General features: G+C 48.4%; 1 protein-coding gene across 1 annotated transcript in view; it reads left to right on the top strand.

The window, feature by feature from the left end:
* Positions 1–236: 236 nt before the first annotated feature.
* The window catches only part of upk3b (uroplakin 3b), a 37,103-nt gene continuing 16,800 nt past the window's right edge, over positions 237–20,539 (top strand). Inside the window, exons 1-2 of the mRNA XM_070857324.1 lie at positions 237–578; positions 20,025–20,186. Of these exons, the coding sequence (XP_070713425.1) occupies positions 521–578; positions 20,025–20,186 (220 nt within the window). The 5' untranslated portion in view covers positions 237–520. The remainder of the gene's footprint in view (positions 579–20,024; positions 20,187–20,539) is intronic.

The following is a 20,539-nucleotide window of genomic DNA, read 5'->3' as shown; positions in this document are numbered from 1 at the left end:
GGGGGAGGGGCATAACTTGCTGTCATTGATGAAAGACTGGCGTTACTGGCAGTGAAATTGCTCCTGACTTGTGTGATCCGAGCGCTAGTTCTCTTTATAGCCAGTGCTCAGACTGTACGGAAAGGTACCTGCGATTTGGTCAGCTCCAACAGGTTGGAAAACAATCGATAAAGATCGCCCACAATAGTCTGCAAACGAAAAGCTGTCTGACTTTGAATTCCTGAAATTGCCCAATACAACCGAGCACTGGGATAGGGAGATCGGCTTTTAAATGATCCAAGTCCTGAAGGTTGAACTCGGCCGGGGTGAGTTTCGTATGTGTGTGTGTCACCTTTGTTTTGGTTAATTGCCGAGAAAACCACACCTTTGGGAAGAGGACGGCTCACAGTAACAGGTCCAACTCGTTTGGCCACAATCTGCTGGGGGATTGTCAAGTCAAAAGAACCTGAGCGAACCACACTGGGGCAGAAGGAATTACTTGCTCTCAGCGATAGTCGAGTCAGTTCGCCAGATCGAGGAGATGGAATCACTTGTCCAGTTTGTGTTCCTGTGCGTTTTGTGCAGCTCTACTTATGGAGGTAAAACGGAACCTAATTTCCGAGACCAATTTTAGGGCAATGTGTTCTGAAGTATTAACCGGGTGTCCAGTCTGTTTTTAGATCGAAAAAAATCGGGGGGAAAAACCCCCTTCTGTCTGATATTCTCCTGGGTGGTGTATCACTTTGCTCGTTTGTTTCCGATGTGGTTGGGTGATTTGTTCAACAATAGGATGGTAACCAAAGCTGAATGTTTTGTTGAAAGTTCTGAAATTGTTTTCCTTTTTATTTCTAAACACAGCCAGGGGTTTGTGGAATATTAGTGGCGGGGACAGTGCCTGTCAGGGCGGGGACAGTGCCAGCCCATAGCCTCCAAATTGTTAGCTGTGACACTCGAGGTTCACCACCTTCCCTCGCTAATCCGTTTATTTAGACCTCAGCGTTATATCTGTTAGATTTTTGAATGTCTTCCCCACCCCCTGATTTATTGTTAACTTTAGTTATGTTGCTGTTCAAGGGCGCTTTTACATTTCCCAAGTGTAATATAATTGGATAGCAGTTTCCATTTTCCAATGGCTTTAGAAACATAGAAACATAGAAAATAGGTGCAGGAGTAGGCCATTCGGCCCTTCGAGCCTGCACCACCATTCAATAAGATCATGGCTGATCATGCAACTTCAGTACCCCATTCCTGCTTTCGCTCCATACCCCTTGATCCCTTTAGCCGTAAGGGCTATATCTATCTCCCTTTTGAATATATCTAACGAACTGGCCGTAACAACTTTCTGTGGTAGAGAATTCCACATGCTCACAACTCTCTGAGTGAAGAAGTTTCTCCTCATCTCGGTCCTAAATGGATTACCCCTTATCCTTAGACTGTGACCCCTGGTTCTGGACATCCCCAGTATCGGGGACATTCTTCCTGCAGCTAACCTGTCCAGTCCCGTCAGAATTTTATATGTTTCTATGAGATCCCCTCTCATTCTTCTAAGTTCCAGTGAATATAAGCCTAGTCGATCCAGTCTTTCTTCATATATCAGTCCTGCCATCCCGGGAATCAGTCTGGTGAACCTTTGTGCACTCCCTCAATAGCAAGAATGTCCTTCCTCAGATTAGGAGACCAAAACTGTACACAATATTCAAGGTGTGGCCTTAAACTTGTGCAAATTGGACCAGGTTGACTCCAGAGCAAGACTGGCCCCCCTTCTCCAGAATGCCCCACTGCGGTGAAGCTTGGAGTGTGCCAGGATGTTTTTTTTTACATTTGACGCTCGTTCACTTTTGGATCCCACTGAATAGTGTCCATGGAGCCAGCTCCCAAGATTGACACCACTAAATCCGCCTCCCTTCTCCCAGCGTTTGCCACGGGACTGTGAATGGTTGCTGGGATAAGGAATCCCGGTTTAGTGCTATTAAAACAAACGCATGCCTGCTTCTGGATGCTGGTCTTCCTTAATGAAACAAAACAAACGCCAATATAAATCTAGGTTAAAATGGCATTCATTTCTCTTGAGGTCCACAAGCTGTTTTCTCGCGTGGGATCCACATTATTTCATTTGTACAGGGACTAAAATCATGGAATCTCACAGTTGGCCCATCGTGCCAGTACCAAGAGTTGTCTAAATCCTTCCACTCCCAGTAGCCTTGCATTTTTCCCCTTTTCAAGTATTTATCCAATTCTCTTTTGAAAGTTACTATTGAATCTGCTTCCATAACCCTTACAGCCAGTGTATTCCAGATCATAAAAACTGGCTGCATGAAAAAATGTCTCCTTATCTCCCCTCTGGTCCTTTTGCCAATTATCTTAGATCAGCGTTCTCTGGTTACCAACCCACCTACCAGTGGCAACAGTTTCTCCTTATTTACTCAATCAAAACTCCTCATAATTTTTAGCACCGGCAATATATTTCCCTTCAGCTACCTCGGCCCTAAGCTCTGGAAATCCCTTCCAAAACCTCTCTGCCTCACACTCCACCTTTAAGACGCTCCTTAAAACCTACTTCTTTGACCAAGCTTTTGGTCATCTGCCTTAATTTCTCCTTATGTGGCTCAGTGTCAATTTTTTTGTCTTATAATACTCCTGTGAAACGCCTTTGGACGTTTTACTACATTAAAGGTGTTATATAAATGCAAGTTGTTATTGTTGCTGCTGTTCCCCTTAACCCTCTCTGCTCTAAGGGGAACAATTCCAGCTTCTCTAATCTCTCCACATAACTAAAGTCCGTCATCCCTGGTATAATTCTGGCAAAACCCCTCTGCATCCTCTCCAAAGCTAATGGAAACTAATTGCTCAATTTGGAAATATGTTATTAAAAATGAATGAAAAATAAATAAGTGGCAGATTCTTCTTCCTCTCCAGGGTGTCACATAGGATACAGACATATGTCATATTGTTTGTGGTGACTCAGTTCATTAAAAAAATACTGGCATTTATATAGCGCCTTCCATGATCACCAGATGTCTCAAAGTGCTTTGCAGCCAATGAAGTACTGTTTAATGGTAGATCAGTGCTTGTGCTTGACTCCATGGGGTACGTGGACATTTTAATTGTTGGTTTGTTATTTCTGTGTTACTTTTATCTGAAATAATCACATGTTTAACTTTATTGGACGTGCCACTGGGTCAGTATATACTTTATAAATCAGTCTAAAGGCCGGGAATTTGCTCAGAGCTGTTCTGTCCAGTGCCGTAACTTTACTGTGAGTGCAGCACAAAAGCCCATCTACAGGCATAAAACGGGGCAGTTCTGCCGCACTTGCAGTGACGTTAACAACGACGGAGCGGGAGCAGCTCGGAGGAAATTCCCAGCCTAAAATGATTTCTCCTGAGGGTGCTAACTCTCATCCGGGTACAGCTGCAAGAGTCCACTCCCCACCCTCCCACCTTCACCCATATGGCCATTCTTCATGTGTGAGCACCAGAATACTATTCAACTGCAAAGGGCATCATGGCTACGCCTTGTCCTCACACACACGCACATTGCAGTATGGGTGACTGGAGCAGGAATCCTGTCTGATTGTTTTCGGGCTCACTGGCCAAGCAGTGTTTCTACGCATGTTGAGATTTGCTGGCCCAGCCTGAATGAGGATCGAACCTTATTACTACAGACTGCTGAGGTCCAACAAGGGTGTTTTTTTTCCAATCGGAGAAGCATTCTGTTGAGGTGCGAGTTTATTTACCAGTTTTAATGATGATTTACCTCGGACCAGAGAAAATGATCTGTACGGGGAAGGGGAGGGCGGCTAGTTTGTTACATAGAGATTTGCAACAATAGAATAGTTTGTTGTACAGGAGGCATGTAACAGTTGGAGTTTGATATAAAGAGCTTTGTAACAGTGAGGGATGTCAGTGTAGGGGATTCACCATTTGGTACCCAATATCAGTACGTCAGCCTTTCCGGTAGCCTCAAAAGAACATTCCCTCTGGTCACAAAGCAACAGTGGGGCTTGTGGAGGTTGAGCAGGTTGGGCCTATACTCATTGGGGTTTAGAAGAATGAAAGGTGATCTTATTGAAACGTATAAGCTTATGAGGGGGCTCGACAAGGTAGATGCAGAGAGGACGTTTCCCCTCGAGGGGGAATCTAGAACTAGGGGGCATAGTTTCAAAATAAGGGATCACCTTAAAATGGAGATGAGGAGGAATTTCTTCTCTCAGAGGGTCGTGAACCTATGGAATTCTCTGCCCCAGAGAGCTGTGGAGGCTGGGTCATTGAATATATTTAAGGCGGCGATAGACAGATTTTTGAGCCATAAGGGGTTATGGGGAGTGGGCAGGGAAGTGGAGTTGAGCCCAAGATCAGATCAGCCACAATCTTATTGAATGGCAGAGCAGGCTCGAGGGACCTATACCACACTGTGCTGGTTTTCATGGTTCCAGCTTCCCATAGTTACAGTACCCTGGTGTACTACTAGGTGAGAGAAACCTGCACACTTCATCCTTGAAAGGAGGTGAATGAGAGGAGGACATCTTGTAGAGCTATGTAAAATATTGGAACAGAAAAGCTTCACTCAGCACCATTTCAAGTTTAACTATGCCCACAGGATAAGGAAGTACAAACTGGTAATAGGCAATTCAGGGAGTCACTTTTCAGCATAGGTCACCAGATAGTACTCAGGGGCAGCAACCCTGAGTGCTCAGACCAACTAGTGCTCAGGCAAAGTTTCAGGCACGTCGTCCCTCAAAGAGTGATTGGTATCTGCAATGGACTCTGGGTGGGGTAGCAGAGCCAAAACGTTTTGGAATCATTCAAGAAGCAGTTAGATGCTATGATGGTGGACTGTAGAGTCCTATGGATAAATGAGCTTGATGTGCTAAATGGCCGCCCTCACTGGTAGTCACCTTTTTGTGATATTATATCTTTTATACTAGATCTTACCTGAGTTTGGTAGGAAAAGTGTAAAATAATCAGGAGCAGGGATCGTGGCAATGTGGGCAGATACTTGCAATAGATTAGCAACTTGGGTGATCTGACTGGTGGGGTGAGATACTAAAAGTTTGTGGGGACTGGTGATTCAAACTCCAGTGTTAATCACCGCCTCTTCTAATGTCTAGTGGTGTATTATTTGCAGCTACTGACATTATGAATGTGATTGAAATTTTAATTCTGCCGAAATTCAGAGATACTTTGCCTTAAACAATTGGAAGTTTAAATTTAGAGCTCATAAAAGTCCCTTGTGTTTTTACAATCTGTTTAAGGTCAAATAAAACCAGATACACCACATATTTTCCCCTCCTGTTGCTACGTTCTGAACTAACCTGTGATGTAGCATGGATATATGCCACAGCTGCCTATCAAGCCAAATGTACAGTTTTTAGAATTTGTTGAGCAATGAACCTTCACTCCCCAGCTAGCCGTATAATGGGCTATAAAGGCCTGGCCTTCTTTGTCTATTGTGTTTCCCTTTTCTCTTCCCCCTTCCTTCTCTGTCAGCCTGGTCCAGTGACATTTTTACAGTGCCAATCATAACCTCAGGATTTCCAAAGAGCTTTCACAACCAACAAGTACTTCTGAAGTGTCATCACTGATAATGTAGGGAAACACTGCAGCCAGTTTGCGCACAGGAAGGTCCCACAAACAGCAAGATCATTTGTTTTAGTGATTTTAATTGAGAGATGATTGTTGGCAAGGATTGACGATCCCGCTAATTTTATTTGGGTGCGCGGCCCCTTTAAATTTGCCGCGTGGTATCTTTTCCAGTGGCCTCGGCAGCCGCACACCTTGGGGGGAACCTTTCAGGCGAGACCTCGGTTTGTCACATCATCATAGGCAGTCCCTCGGAATCGAGGAAGACTTGCTACCACTCCTGAAGTGAGTTCTTTGGTGGCTGAACAATCCAATACGAGAGCCACAGACTCTTTCACAGGTGGAACAGACAGTCGCCGAGGGAAGTGGGGGGGATGGTGGGACAGATTTGCCACATGCTCCTTCCGTTGCCTGCGCCTGACCTCTTCATGCTCTCGGCATTGAGACTTGAAGTGCTCAACGCCCTCCCGGATGCACTTTCTCCACTGAGGGCGGTCTTTGGCCAGGGATTCCCAGGTGTCAGTGGTGATGTCGCACTTTATCAGGGAGACTTTGAGAGTGTCCTTGTAACGTTTCCGCTGCCCACCTTTGGCTCGAGTGAAGGAGCTCCTCATAGAGCACTTGCTTTGGGAGTCTCGTGTCTAGCACGCGAACAATTTGGCCTGCCCAGCGAAGCTGATCGAGTGTGGTCAGTGCTTCAATGCTGGGGATGTTGGCCTGGACGAGGACACTGATGTTGTTGCGTCTGTCCTCCCAGGGGATTTGCAGGATCTTGCGGAGACATTGTTGGTGATATATCTCCAGCGACTTGAGTTGTCTTTTGTACATCGTCCATGCCTCTGAGCCATACAGGAGGGCGGGTATTACTACAGCCCTGTAGACCATGAGCTTGGTGGTAGATTTGAGGGCCTGGTTTTCTAACACTCTTTTCCTCAAGTGGCTGAAGGCTGCACTGGCGCACTGGAGGGGGTGTTGGATCTCGTTGTCGATGTCTGCTTTTGTTGATAAGAGGCTCCCGAGGTATGGGAAATGGTCCACGCTGTCGAGGGCCGCGCCGTGAATCTTGATGACTGGGGGGCAATGCTGTGCGGCAAAGACAGGCTGTTGGAGGACCTTCATCTTACATATGTTAAGCGTAAGGCCCATGCTTTCATATGCCTCAGTAAATACATCGACTTTATCCTGGAGTTCAGCCTCAGAATGTGCTCAATGACAGAGGTTGGGGTGATCTTGGACCTGGCCTGGAGGTGGCGTAGGTTTAACAGCTTCCCACTGGTTCTGTAGTTTAGTTCCACTCCAGCGGGGAGCTTGTTGATTGCAGTGCACTTATCCAACAAACTACTTGGGGGAGCTATTCACATGTTTCTCTCACTCTCCTTGCATCTCTTCCCTGGCCCTAACCCCTGACGTTCTATCACTTACATCTATTTTAGTAAAACAAAAGCTCAAGTGCCCCTAATTAAAGGGGCACTAAAACCGACAAATGAAACAAATGTACTTTTTAACAAAAATGGTTCAAATTAAAATTTGGTTGCCGGGGGTGATGATGCACTCCAGTCCCACCTCCCACGGAAGGCCGCGAGCGTACCGGTGGAAATCGTGTGCTCCATCTCCAGGGACACCCTGGCTCGGATGTAACCGCGGAAGAGAGGCAGGCAGTCGGGCTGAATGACCACCTCGACTGCCTGCTGCCTGGACCGGTTCGTTCTATCACTTACACCTCCAAATATTAAAATCCCCAGACTGATCCTGGGCGTTTTGCTAACACATCGATTGTTTACATCATTCCTTTTTAAGTTGATGAAGCCACCCTGCAGTAAATGGGGAAGGGGTGGTGGTTCTGCAGACATCTGGGGCCTGAGCTAGGCCCGAGGATTGTCAGCTGAGTCAAGGCCCTAGAATCCGAGTCAGGAGGTCGACTTTAGTTTCTTTTATGTTGAGTTCTGTGGTGCGTTAGTGTGGCCAGCTTCTGATGCTTGGGTCTTGTGCAGCTGGGGGCATGCCTGGAGCAAACACTCTGCATTTGTTCGGGCTGATGATGCCCTTGGAGCCACACTGAATCAATGTCTTTGGGGGTCAAAGGAGAGACATTAGAAACGTTGGGGTGCCGATGCCAAAACACCAGCTTTAAAATCAGACCATTTCTATTTTTCCAATCTGAAGGCATGTTCCCATTTGAATTAGTGGTCCTGGAAGAATGTCACTCACACGCTCGTGCGTTCCCCTCCCATTGGAGACCAGAAACCTGGGAGTCAAGGCTTGGAGCCAATAACTATCTAGCTCCCTGTGTTTAGGTTTAAGTGAAGACCGCATGGCTCGCTAATGCAGCTGGATCTCTGGAAGTCTCGGTCGATGCGTGCGGTCGATAACAGGGATATGACGCCTTGTTGTTGATGGCATACCTTTATCGTGGCCAGCCAGCTTCTCTCCTACACCTTTGCTGTTATATCTCAAAGTTTACTTGTTGGGGCAACAAAGGAGTCTACTTAATTAAATAAATCATGTCTGCTCATCCTTTGCCTGGAATCTGATTGGTTTGTGGGAACCACATAACTGCTAAACCTTGCATTTGATTTGGTTGTGCTAATCATGTGACTATTAATATATAATCACTTGCGTACCAGGAATTACTCACCGTGATACTGACCTGACTCTCATTGTGCAATTCACTCCTGGGATGTACCGCTCCCTCCTGAGCCAACTCAGGCCCTCACACTCCCCTGGCCACTTGCATGCCTCCCCCCTCCAGGCCCTTCACACAAGCGCATCCTCCTGGCCCCAGCTAGGTTATCACCTCTCTGCTGAACCCTTGCGGCCTATCTGCTTGCTGCGATGGAGCATGGGTTAGTTTGGATAGGTGAAATGCTCTGGCCTGCAGTCCCTGGGAGACAATAGATAATGTTTCCTGTCCCTATGTATTATAGGGCCAGGGGCCCTGTTTGGCTCCAGGTCTCCACGGTAGCTGAGGAAAAGGAAAGAGTGAGTGATATAGAGAGAGGAGACATAAAGGAAGAGTTGTATGATGGGGGTAAATAAACTGAAAGGTATAGATAGGAGAAAGAGGGCAGATGGAAGGAGACACTTATTGAAAGAGAGTGAGTAAGAGAGACAGAGATAGAGATGATGATGAAAACGTATCAAAAGCATCGAGAGAGAGAGAGAGACAGAAGATGTTAAGCGAAAGAATGGGCATGCAAGAGAAAGAGGCAAGAACAGGAATAGAAAAGTCAATAAAAAAATTTTTTATGGGGGGTAGAATCTACATTGGAGAATTAGCTTGAAATGACTATTTTGTTCTCAGTTGTGTGGCTTTGCTATGGTGAGACAAAAGAGCCAATGTCCAAGTATGTGCTGATGGAGAGCCTACTGCCAGCTGTTCATATCACAAAATCAGGGGCTACACGCCCAAAATTTCTCCATATCCGCGGCTGGGGTACGAAGCTATGGGCTGGAGCAGGAGGGTGCTGTGCTGGGGCAAGAGGGTGGGGGCTGGGGCAGGAGGGTGGGGGCTGGGGCAGGAGGGTGGGGGCTGGGGCAGGAGGGTAGGGGCTGGGGCAGGAGGGTGGGGGCTGAGGCAGAAGGGTGCAGTGCTGGGGCAGAAGGGTGTTGTGCTGGGGCAGGAGGGTGGGGGCTGGGGCAGGAGGGTGTTGTGCTGGGGCAGGAGGGTGGGGGCTGGGGCAGGAGGGTAGGGGCTGGGTCAGGAGGGTGATGTGCTGGGGCAGGAGGGTGGGGGCTGGGGCAGGAGGGTGGGGGCTGGGGCAGGAGGGTGCAGTGCTGGGGCAGGAGGGTGGGGGCTGGGGCAGGAGGGTGGGGGCTGGGGCAGGAGGGTGGGGGCTGGGGCAGTAGGGTGCTGTGCTGGGGCAGGAGGGTGGGGGCTGGGGCAGGAGGGTGGGGGCTGGGGCAGGAGGGTGCTGTGCTGGGGCAGGAGGATGGGGGCTGGGGCATGAGGGTGTTGTGCTGGGGCAGGAGGGTGGGGGCTGGGGCAGGAGGGTGCTGTGCTGGGGCAGGAGGGTGGGGGCTGGGGCATGAGGGTGGGGGCTGGGGCAGGAGGGTGGGGGCTGGGGCAAGAGGGTGCTGTGCTGGGGCAGGAGGGTGGGGGCTGGGGCAGGAGGGTGCTGTGCTGGGGCAGGAGGGTGCTGTGCTGGGGCAGGAGTGTGGGGGCTGGGGCAGGAGGGTGCAGTGCTGGGGCAGGAGGGTGCTGTGCTGGGGCAGGAGGGTGGGGGCTGGGGTAGGAGGGTGGGGGCTAGGGCAGGAGGGTAGGGGCTGGGGCAGAAGAGTGCAATGCTGGGGCAGGAGGGTGGGGGCAGGGGCAGGAGGGTGCTGTGCTGGGGCAGGAGGGTGGGGGCTGGGGCAGGAGGGTGGGGGCTGGGGCAGGAGGGTGCTGTGCTGTGGCAGGAGGGTGGGGGCTGAGGCAGAAGGGTGCAGTGCTGGGGCAGGAGGGTGTTGTGCTGGGGCAGGAGGGTGGGGGCTGGGGCAGGAGGGTGCAGTGCTGGGGCAGGAGGGTGGGGGCTTGGGCAGGAGGGTGGGGGCTGGGGCAGGAGGGTGGGGGCTGGGGCAGTAGGGTGCTGTGCTGGGGCAGGAGGGTGGGGGCTGGGGCAGGAGGGTGGGGGCTGGGGCATGAGGGTGGGGGCTGGGGCAGGAGGGTGGGGGCTGGGGCAGGAGGGTGGGGGCTGGGGCATGAGGGTGGGGGCTGGGGCAGGAGGGTGGGGGCTGGGGCAGGAGGGTGCTGTGCTGGGGCAGGAGGGTAGGGGTTGGGGCAGGAGGGTGCTGTGCTGGGGCAGGAGGGTGCTGTGCTGGGGCAGGAGTGTGGGGGCTGGGGCAGGAGGGTGCAGTGCTGGGGTAGGAGGGTGGGGGCTGGGGCAGGAGGGTGGGGGCTAGGGCAGGAAGGTAGGGGCTGGGGCAGAAGAGTGCTGTGCTGGGGCAGGAGGGTGAGGGCTGGGGCAGGAGGGTGGGGGCTGGGGCAGGAGGGTGCTGTGCTGGGGCAGGAGGGTAGGGGTTGGGGCAGGAGGGTGCTGTGCTGGGGCAGGAGGGTGCTGTGCTGGGGCAGGAGGGTGGGGGCAGGGGCAGGAGGGTGCTGTGCTGGGGCAGGAGGGTGAGGGCTGGGGCAGGAGGGTGGGGGCTGGGGCAGGAGGGTGCTGTGCTGGGGCAGGAGGGTGGGGGCTGAGGCAGAAGGGTGCAGTGCTGGGGCAGGAGGGTGTTGTGCTGGGGCAGGAGGGTGGGGGCTGGGGCAGGAAGGTAGGGGCTGGGGCAAGAGGGTGCTGTGCTGCGGCAGGAGGGTGCTGTGCTGCGGCAGGAGGGTGGTGGCTGGGGCAGGAGGGTGGGGGGCTGGGGCAGGAGGGTGCAGTGCTGGGGCAGGAGGGTGGGGGCTGGGGCAGGAGGGTGGGGGCTGGGGCAGGAGGGTGCTGTGCTGGGGCAGGAGGGTGGGGACTGGAGCAGGAGAGTGCCAGATGCCTAGCACTAGTATCATATTGAAATGTTCTTTCCTGAAGGTGTTCACTTGTGCTTGTGCTGATCCAGAATCGGGTCAGAGGCAGGAAGCAAAGGGTAATGGTTGGTAGGCGTTTTTGTGACTGCGGGCTTCTGCATGGCTCAGAACTAGGTCCTTTGCTTTTTGTGGTATATATCAATGATTTAGACTTGAATATAGGGGGTATGATTAAGAAGTTTTCAGATGATACAATAATTGGCTGTGTAGTTGATAATGAAGAAGAAAGCTGCAGAAGGATATCAATGAACTGGTCAGGTGGGCAGAACAGTGGCAAATGGAATTCAATCCGGAGAAGTGTGAGGTAATGCATTTGGGGAGTGCTAACAAGGCAAGGTAATACACATTAAATGGTAGGGCACTGAGAAGTGTAGAGGAACAAAGGGACCTTGGAGTACATGTCCACAGATCCCTGAAGGTAGCAGGCCAGGTAGCTGATTAAGAAGACATACGGAATACTTGCCTTTATTAGCCGAGGCACAGAATACAAGAGCAGGGAGGTTATGCTTGAACTGTATAAAACACTGGTTAGGCCACAGCTAGAGTACTGTGCACAGTTCTGGTCACCGCATTACAGGAAAGATGTGATTGCACTAGAGAGGGAATGGAGGAGATTTACGAGGATGTTACCTGGACTTTTAGCTACAAGGAAACATAGAAACATAGAAAATAGGTGCAGGAGTAGGCCATTCGGCCCTTCTAGCCTGCACCGCCATTCAATGAATTCATGGCTGAACATGCAACTTCAGTACCCCATTCCTGCTTTCTCACCATACCCCTTGATTCCCCTAGTAGTAAGGACTTCATCTAACTCCTTTTTGAATATATTTAGTGAATTGGCCTCAACAACTTTCTGTGGTAGAGAATTCCACAGGTTCACCACTCTCTGGGTGAAGAAATTCCTCCTCATCTCAGTCCTAAATGGCTTCCCCCTTATCCTTAGACTGTATCCCCTGGTTCTGGACTTCCCCAACATTGGGAACATTCTTCCTGCATCTAACCTGTCTAACCCCGTCAGAATTTTAAACGTTTCTATGAGGTCCCCTCTCATTCTTCTGAACTCCAGTGAATACAAGCCCAGTTGATCCAGTCTTTCTTGATAGGTCAGTCCCGCCATCCCGGGAATCAGTCTGGTGAACCTTCGCTGCACTCCCTCAATAGCAAGAATGTCCTTCCTCAGGTTAGGAGACCAAAACTGTACACAATACTCCAGGTGTGGCCTCACCAACGCCCTGTACAATTGTAGCAACACCTCCCTGCCCTTGTACTCAAATCCCCTCGCTATGAAGGCCAACATGCCATTTGCTTTCTTAACCGCCTGCTGTACCTGCATGCCAACCTTCAATGACTGATGTACCATGACACCCAGGTCTCGTTGCACCTCTCCTTTTCCTAATCTGTCACCATTCAGATAATAGTCTGTCTCTCTGTTTTTACCACCAAAGTGGATAACCTCACATTTATCCACATTATACTTCATCTGCCATGCATTTGCCCACTCACCTAACCTATCCAAGTCGCTCTGCAGCCTCATAGAATCCTCCTTGCAGCTCACACTGCCACCCAACTTAGTGTCATCCGCAAATTTGGAGATACTACATTTAATCCCCTCGTCTAAATCATTAATGTACAGTGTAAACAGCTGGGGCCCCAGCACAGAACCTTGTAGTACCCCACTAGTCACTGCCTGCCATTCTGAAAAGTCCCCATTTACTCCTACTCTTTGCTTCCTGTCTGACAACCAGTTCTCAATCCATGTCAGCACACTACCCCCAATCCCATGTGCTTTAACTTTGCACATTAATCTCTTGTGTGGGACCTTGTCGAAAGCCTTCTGAAAGTCCAAATATACCACATCGACTGGTTCTCCCTTGTCCACTCTACTGGAAACATCCTCAAAAAATTCCAGAAGATTTGGCAAGCATGATTTCCCTTTCACAAATCCATGCTGACTTGGACCTATCATATTACCTCTTTCCAAATGCACTGCGATCACATCCTTAATAATTGATTCCATCATTTTACCCACTACCGATGTCAGGCTGACCGGTCTGTAATTCCCTGTTTTCTCTCTCCCTCCTTTTTTAAAAAGTGGGGTTACATTGGCTACCCTCCACTCCATAGGAACTGATCCAGAGTCAATGGAATGTTGGAAAATGACTGTCAATGCATCCACTATTTCCAAGGCCACCTCCTTAAGTACTCTGGGATGCAGTCCATCAGGCCCTGGGGATTTATCGGCCTTCAATCCCATCAATTTCCCCAACACAATTTCCCGACTAATAAGGATTTCCCTCAGTTCCTCCTCCTTACTAGACCCGCCGACCCCTTTTATATCCGGAAGGTTGTTTGTGTCCTCCTCAGTGAATACCGAACCAAAGTACTTGTTCAATTGGTCCGCCATTTCTTTGTTCCCCGTTATGACTTCCCCTGATCTGACTGCAGGGGACCTACGTTTGTCTTTACTAACCTTTTTCTCTTTACATATCTATAGAAACTTTTGCAATCCGTCTTAATGTTCCCTGCAAGCTTCTTCTCGTACTCCATTTTCCCTGCCCTAATCAAACCCTTTGTCCTCCTCTGCTGAGTTCTAAATTTCTCCCAGTCCCCGGGTTCGCTGCTATTTCTGGCCAATTTGTATGCCACTTCCTTGGCTTTAATGCTATCCCTGATTTCCCTTGATAGCCACGGTTGAGCCACCTTCCCTTTTTTATTTTTACGACAGACAGGAATGTACAATTGTTGTAGTTCATCCATGCGGTCTCTAAATGTCTGCCATTGCCCATCCACAGTCAACCCCTTCTGTATCATTCGCCAATCTATCCTAGCCAATTCACGCCTCATTCCTTCAAAGTTACCCTTCTTTAAGTTCTGGACCATGGTCTCTGAATTAACTGTTTCATTCTCCATCCTAATGCAGAATTCCACCATATTATGGTCACTCTTCCCCAAGGGGCCTCGCACAACGAGATTGCTAATTAATCCTCTCTCATTACACAACACCCAGTCTAAGATGGCCTCCCCCCTAGTTGGTTCCTCGACATATTGGTCTAAAAAACCATCCCTTATGCACTCCAGGAAATCCTCCTCTACCGTATTGCTTCCAGTTTGGTTAACCCAATCTATGTGCATATTAAAGTCACCCATTATAACTGCTGCACCTTTATTGCACGCACCCCTAATTTCATGTTTGATGCCCTCCCCAACATCACTACTACTGTTTGGAGGTCTGTACACAACTCCCACTAACGTTTTTTGTCCTTTGGTATTCTGCAGCTCTACCCATATAGATTCCACATCATCCAAGCTAATGTCCTTCCGAACTATTGCCTTAATTTGCTCCTTAACCAGCAATGCTACCCCACCTCCTTTTCCTTTTATTCTATCTTTCCTGAATGTTGAATACCCCTGGATGTTGAGTTCCCAGCCCTGATCATCCTGGAGCCACGTCTCCGTAATCCCAATCACATCATATTTGTTAACATCTATTTGCACAGTTAATTCATCCACTTTATTGCGGATACTCCTTGCATTAAGACACAAAGCCTTCAGGCTTGTTCTTTTAACACCCTTTGTCCTTCTAGAATTTTGCTGTACAGTGGCCCTTTTTGTTCTTTGCCTTGGGTTTCTCTGCCCTCCACTTTTCCTCATCTCCTTTCTGTCTTTTGCTTTTGCCTCCTTTTTGTTTCCCTCTGTCTCCCTGCATTGGTTCCCATCCCCCTGCCATATCAGTTTAAATCCTCCCCAACAGCACTAGCAAACACTCCCCCTAGGACATTGGTTCCGGTCCTGCCCAGGTGCAGACTGTCCGGTTTGTACTGGTCCCACCTCCCCCAGAACCGGTTCCAATGCCCCAGGAATTTGAATCCCTCCCTGTTGCACCACTGCTCAAGCCACGTATTCATCTGCGCTATCCTGCGATTCCTACTCTGACTATCACGTGGCACTGGTAGCAATCCCGAGATTACTACTTTTGAGGTCCTACTTTTTAATTTAGCTCCTAGCTCCTTAAATTCGTTTCGTAGGATCTCATCCCTCTTTTTACCTATGTCGTTGGTACCAATGTGCACCACAACAACTGGCTGTTCTCCCTCCCTTTTTAGAATGTCCTGCACCCGCTCCGAGACATCCTTGACCCTTGCACCAGGGAGGCAACATACCATCCTGGAGTCTCGGTTGCGGCCGCAGAAACGCCTATCTATTCCCCTCACCATTGAATCCCCAATCACTATTGCTCTCCCACTCTTTTTCCTGCCCTCCTGTGCAGCAGAGCCAGCCAGAGGAAAGATTGGATAGACTGGGTTTGTTTCTTTGGAACAGAGGAGGCTGAGGGGAGATTTAAGGGAGGTGTATAAAATTATGAGGGGCCTAGAGTGGATAGGAAGGATCTATTTCCCTTAGCAGGGGGTCAACAACCAGGGGGCATAGATTTAAAGTAATTGGTAGAAGGATTAGAGGGGAGATGAGGAAACATTTCCTCACCCAGAGGGTGGTGGGGGTCTGGCACTCACTGCCTGAAAGGGTGGTAGAGGCAGAAACCCTCACCACATTTAAAAAGCACTTGGCTGTGCACTCCTCATCTCCCCTCTAACCTACAAGGCTACGGACCAGAGCTGAAAAGTGGGATTAGGCTAGATAGCTCTTTGTCAGCCAGCGCGGACACGATGGGCTGACATGGCCTCCTTCCGTGTTGCAAATTACTGATTCTATGATACGTTTACTTTGAGGTATTCTTCCCTCTTGTACCTCAGCCAAGTGCCCACTCTTCATTCCAGAAGAATCTCTCAGAGAATTTGCATATTTCCAAGAGTTATGAAAATTGCTAAATGTATGATGACTTGACGCTGAGATCTTAGTAACTGGCATTGCGGTTTCAGCTGGAATTCTCTTGATGGTATTTTGTATTCAAAGTGACATTGACCTGTCATCAGGTGTTCTGCTTTCAACTGACATTGACATGGTGACATTTTGGTCTCAATGACATTGAACTTTACTCCCAGTATCAATCATTACCATCAGGAGAGGAAGGGGAAAAAAATGCACAGAAAACAGGAAAATATTCAAAATAAAGATAACACATCTTGTTTAATAATGAGCAGCAGCAGCCAAGTCCATGGCACCGTGGCTAGCTCTGTTGTACAGGAGGGCAGGAAAAAGAGTGGGAGAGCGATAGTGATAGGGGATTCAATTGTAAGGGGAATAGATAGGCGTTTCTGCGGCCGCAACCGAGACTCCAGGATGGTATGTTGCCTCCCTGGTGCAAGGGTTAAGGATGTCTCGGAGCAGGTGCAGGACATTCTGAAAAGGGAGGGTGAACAGCCAGTTGTCGTGGTGCATATGGGTACCAACGATATAGGTAAAAATGGGATGAGGTCCTACGAGACGAATTTAGGGAGCTAGGAGTTAAATTGAAAAGTAGGACCTCAAAAGTAGTAATCTCAGGATTGCTACCAGTGCCACGTGCTAGTCAGAGTAGGAATCACAGGATCGCTCGGATGAATACGTGGCTTGAGCAGTGGTGCAGAAGGGAGGGATTCAAATTCCTGGGACATTGGAACCGGTTCTGGGGGAGGTGGGACCAGTACAAACCGGACGGTCTGCACCTGGGCAGGACCGGAACCAATGTCCTAGGGGGAGTGTTCGCTAGTGCTGTTGGGGAGGAGTTAAACTAATATGGCAGGGGGATGGGAACCTATGCAGGGAGACAAAGGGTAATAAAATGGAGTCAGAAGCAAAAGATAGAAAGGAGAATAGTAAAAGTGGAGGGCAGAGAAACCCAAGGCAAAAAACAAAAAGGGCCACATTACAACAAAATTCTAAAGGGGCAAAGTGTGTTAAAAAGACAAGCCTGAAGGCTCTGTGCCTCAATGCGAGGAGTATTCGGAATAAGGTGGATGAATTAACTGCGCAGATAGCAGATAACGGATATGATGTGATTGGCATCATGGAGTCATGGCTCCAGGGTGAGCAAGGCTGGGAAATCAACATCCAAGGATATTCAGCATTTAGGAAGGATAGACAGAAAGGAAAAGGAGGTGGGGTGGCATTGCTGGTTAAAGAGGAAATTAATGCAATTGTAAGGAAGGACATTAGCTTGGATGATGTGGAATCAGTATGGGTGGAGCTATGGAATACCAAAGGGCAGAAAACAATAGTGTACAGGCCACCAAATAGTAGTAGTGAGGTTGGGGACAGCATCAAACAAGAAATAAGGGATGTGTGCAATAAAGGTACAGCAGTAATCATGGGCGACTTTAATCTACACATTGATTGGGCTAACCTAACTGGTAGCAATGCGGTGGAGGAGGATTTCATGGAGTGTATTAGGGATGGTTTTCTAGACCAATATGTCGAGGAACCAACCAGAGAGCTGGTCATCCTAGACTGGGTGATTTGTAATGAGAAGGGACTAATTAGTAATCTTGTTGTGCGAGGCCCCTTGGGGAAGAGTGACCATAACATGGTTATTAAGATGGAGAGTGACACAGTTAATTCAGAAACTAGGGTCCTGAACTTAAGGAAAGGTAACTTTGACGGTATGAGGCGCGAATTGGCTAGATTAGACTGGCAAATGATACTTAAAGGGTTGACGGTGGATAAGCAATGGCAAATCTTTCAAGATCGTGTGGATGAACTTCAACAATTGTACATCCCTGTCTGGAGTAAAAATAAAACGGGGAGGTGGCTCAACCGTGGCTAACAAGGGAAATTAAGGATAGTGTTAAATCCAAGGAAGAGGCATATAAATTAACCAGAAAAAGCAGCAAACCTGAGGACTGGGAGAAATTTAGAATTCAGCAGAGGAGGACAAAGGGTTTAATTAAGAGGGGGGAAATAGAGTATGAGAGGAAGCTTGCCGGGAACATAAAAACTGACTGCAAAAGCTTCTGTAGATATGTGAACAGAAAAAGATTAGTGAAGATAAATGTAGGTCCTTTGCAGTCGGATTCGGGTGAATTTATAATGGGGAACAAAGAAATGGCAGACCAATTGAACAAAAACGTTGGTTCTGTCTTCACGAAGGAAGACACAAATAACCTTCCAGATGTACGAGGGGACCGAGGATCTAGTGAGAAAGAAGAACTAAAGAATATCCTTATTAGGCGGGAAATTGTGTTAGGGAAATTGATGGGATTGAAGGTCGATTAATCCCCAGGCCTGATAGTCTACATCCCAGAGTACTTAAGGAAGTGGCCCTAGAAATAGTGGATGTATTGGTGGTCATTTTCCAATAATCTATCGACTCTGGATCAGTTCCTATGGACTGGCGGGTAGCTAATGTAACCCCACTTTTTAAAAAAGGAGGGAGAGAGAAAACAGAGAATTATAGACCAGTTAGCCTGATATCAGTAGTGGGGAAAATGTTGGAATCAATCATTAAGGATGAAATAGCAGCACATTTGGAAAGCAGTGACAGGATTGGTCCAAGTCAGCATGGATTTATGAAAGGGAAATCATGCTTGACAAATCTTCTGGAATTTTTTGAGGCTGTAACTAGTAGAGTGGATAAGGGAGAACCAGTGGATCTGGTGTATTTGGACTTTCAAAAGGTATTTAACAAGGTCCCACACAAGAGATTGGTGTGCAAAATGAAAGCACATGGTATTGGGGGTAATGTACTGACGTGGATAGAGAACTGGTTGGCAAACAGGAAGCAGAGAATCGGGATAAACGGGTCCTTTTCAGAATGGCAGGCAGTGACTAGTGGAGTGCCACAGGGCTCAGTGCTGGGTCCTCAGCTCTTTACAATATACATCAATGATTTAGATGATGGAATTGAGTGTAATATCTCCAAGTTTGCAGATGACACTGAACTGTGTGACGGTGTGAGCGGTGAGAAGGACGCTAAGAGGCTGTAGGGTGACTTGGACAGGTTCGGCAAGTGGGTAAATACATGGCAGATGCAGTATAATGTGGATAAATGTGAGGTTATCCACTTTGGTGGCAAAAACACGAAGGCATAATATTATCTGAATGGCGGTAGATTAGGAAAAGGAGAGATGCAGCGAGACCTGGGTGTCATGGTTCATCAGTCATTGAAAGTTGGCATGCAGGTACAGCAAGCGGTGAAGAAGGCAAATGGTATGTTGGCCTTCATAGCTAGGGGATTTGAGTATAGGAGCAGGGAAGTCTTACTGCAGTTGTACAGGGCCTTGGTGAGGCCTCACCTGGAATATTGTGTTCAGTTTTGGTCTCCTAATCTGAGGAAGGATGTTCTTGCTATTGAGGGAGTGCAGCGAAGGTTCACCAGATTGATTCCAGGGATGGCTGGACTGACATATGAGGAGAGACTGGATCAACTGGGCCTTTATACACCGGAGTTTAGAAGTTTGAGAGGGGATCTCATAGAAACATATATGATTCTGACGGGACTGGACAGGTTGGATGCGGGAAGAATGTTCCTGATGTTGGGGAAGTTCAGAACCAGGGGACACAGTCTTAGGATAAGGGGCAGGCCATTTAGAACTGAGATGAGGAGAAATTTCTTCACTCAGAGAATTGTTAACCTGTGGAATTCCCTGCCGCAGAGAGTTGTTGATGCCAGTTCATTGGATATATTCAAGAGGGAGTTAGATATGGCCCTTACGGCTAAAGGGATCAAGGGGTATGGAGAGAAAGCAGGAAAGGGGTACTGAAGGAATGATCAGCCATGATATCATTGAACGGTGGTGCAGGCTCGAAGGGCTGAATGGCCTACTCCTGCACCTATTTTATATGTTTCTATGTTTCTATGAAAATATTTAGGTGTTTGATTTGGGGAAAAGGGACAGGCAAAACCTGTTTTGTTGGTGAGATGCAGAAGCTATAGAGAAACCTTGCAACTACATCTTCACCAATGATGATGGAAGTGCCAGTGTATATGTGAATGCAGCCCTGGCCCAGAGAGTGAGTTACTGAGCATCTTCGACCTGGTGGGTCTGACTAGAGTGCACCTGAACACTCTCAATATTCATTTTGGCTTTACTCTTTTTTTTCAGTTCCAACTATGGTCGATTATATTCCTGAAATTGTGCCGCAGAGAATACCGGGGAGAATCACTCAAACAACAGTTGCACTAGAACAGCCCCTCTGCGTGTTCGACCGCATCGAACTGAGCTGTCCAAACTGTGATGTTTGGTTGGTTGTGGCTAATAATACCGGTGAGTATCTTGCCATTAAGTCTCAAGTGACCTTTCTTCACAAATGCTAGCTGGTACATGGTAGCTGGCTTTGCCACTTTCTGCCAAGTGGGAGCGGATGGTGAGATCAGAGGCTGGCTTCTGGAATTAGCTTTATTTATGATTGATGAAAACTCATTGTTAAACTATAATAACTAACGAATATCTCTGCATCACAGGGTGCCTGGGTAAGGGGATACATGGAATTTCTGTTGTATAAAGGCAGAGGGGGCCACACTTTAATCTTGAGTGTCACAGCTTCCGATGCACAGTTTTGTGTTCCGGGGCCGGGTATTGGAAATTTGGGAGAATGCATGAGATCCCAGGCATGCTAT

Source organism: Pristiophorus japonicus, chromosome 16, assembly GCF_044704955.1.
Source record: "Pristiophorus japonicus isolate sPriJap1 chromosome 16, sPriJap1.hap1, whole genome shotgun sequence".
Taxonomy (NCBI): Eukaryota; Metazoa; Chordata; class Chondrichthyes; family Pristiophoridae; genus Pristiophorus; species Pristiophorus japonicus.
This window is presented reverse-complemented; position numbering and strand designations above follow the sequence as displayed.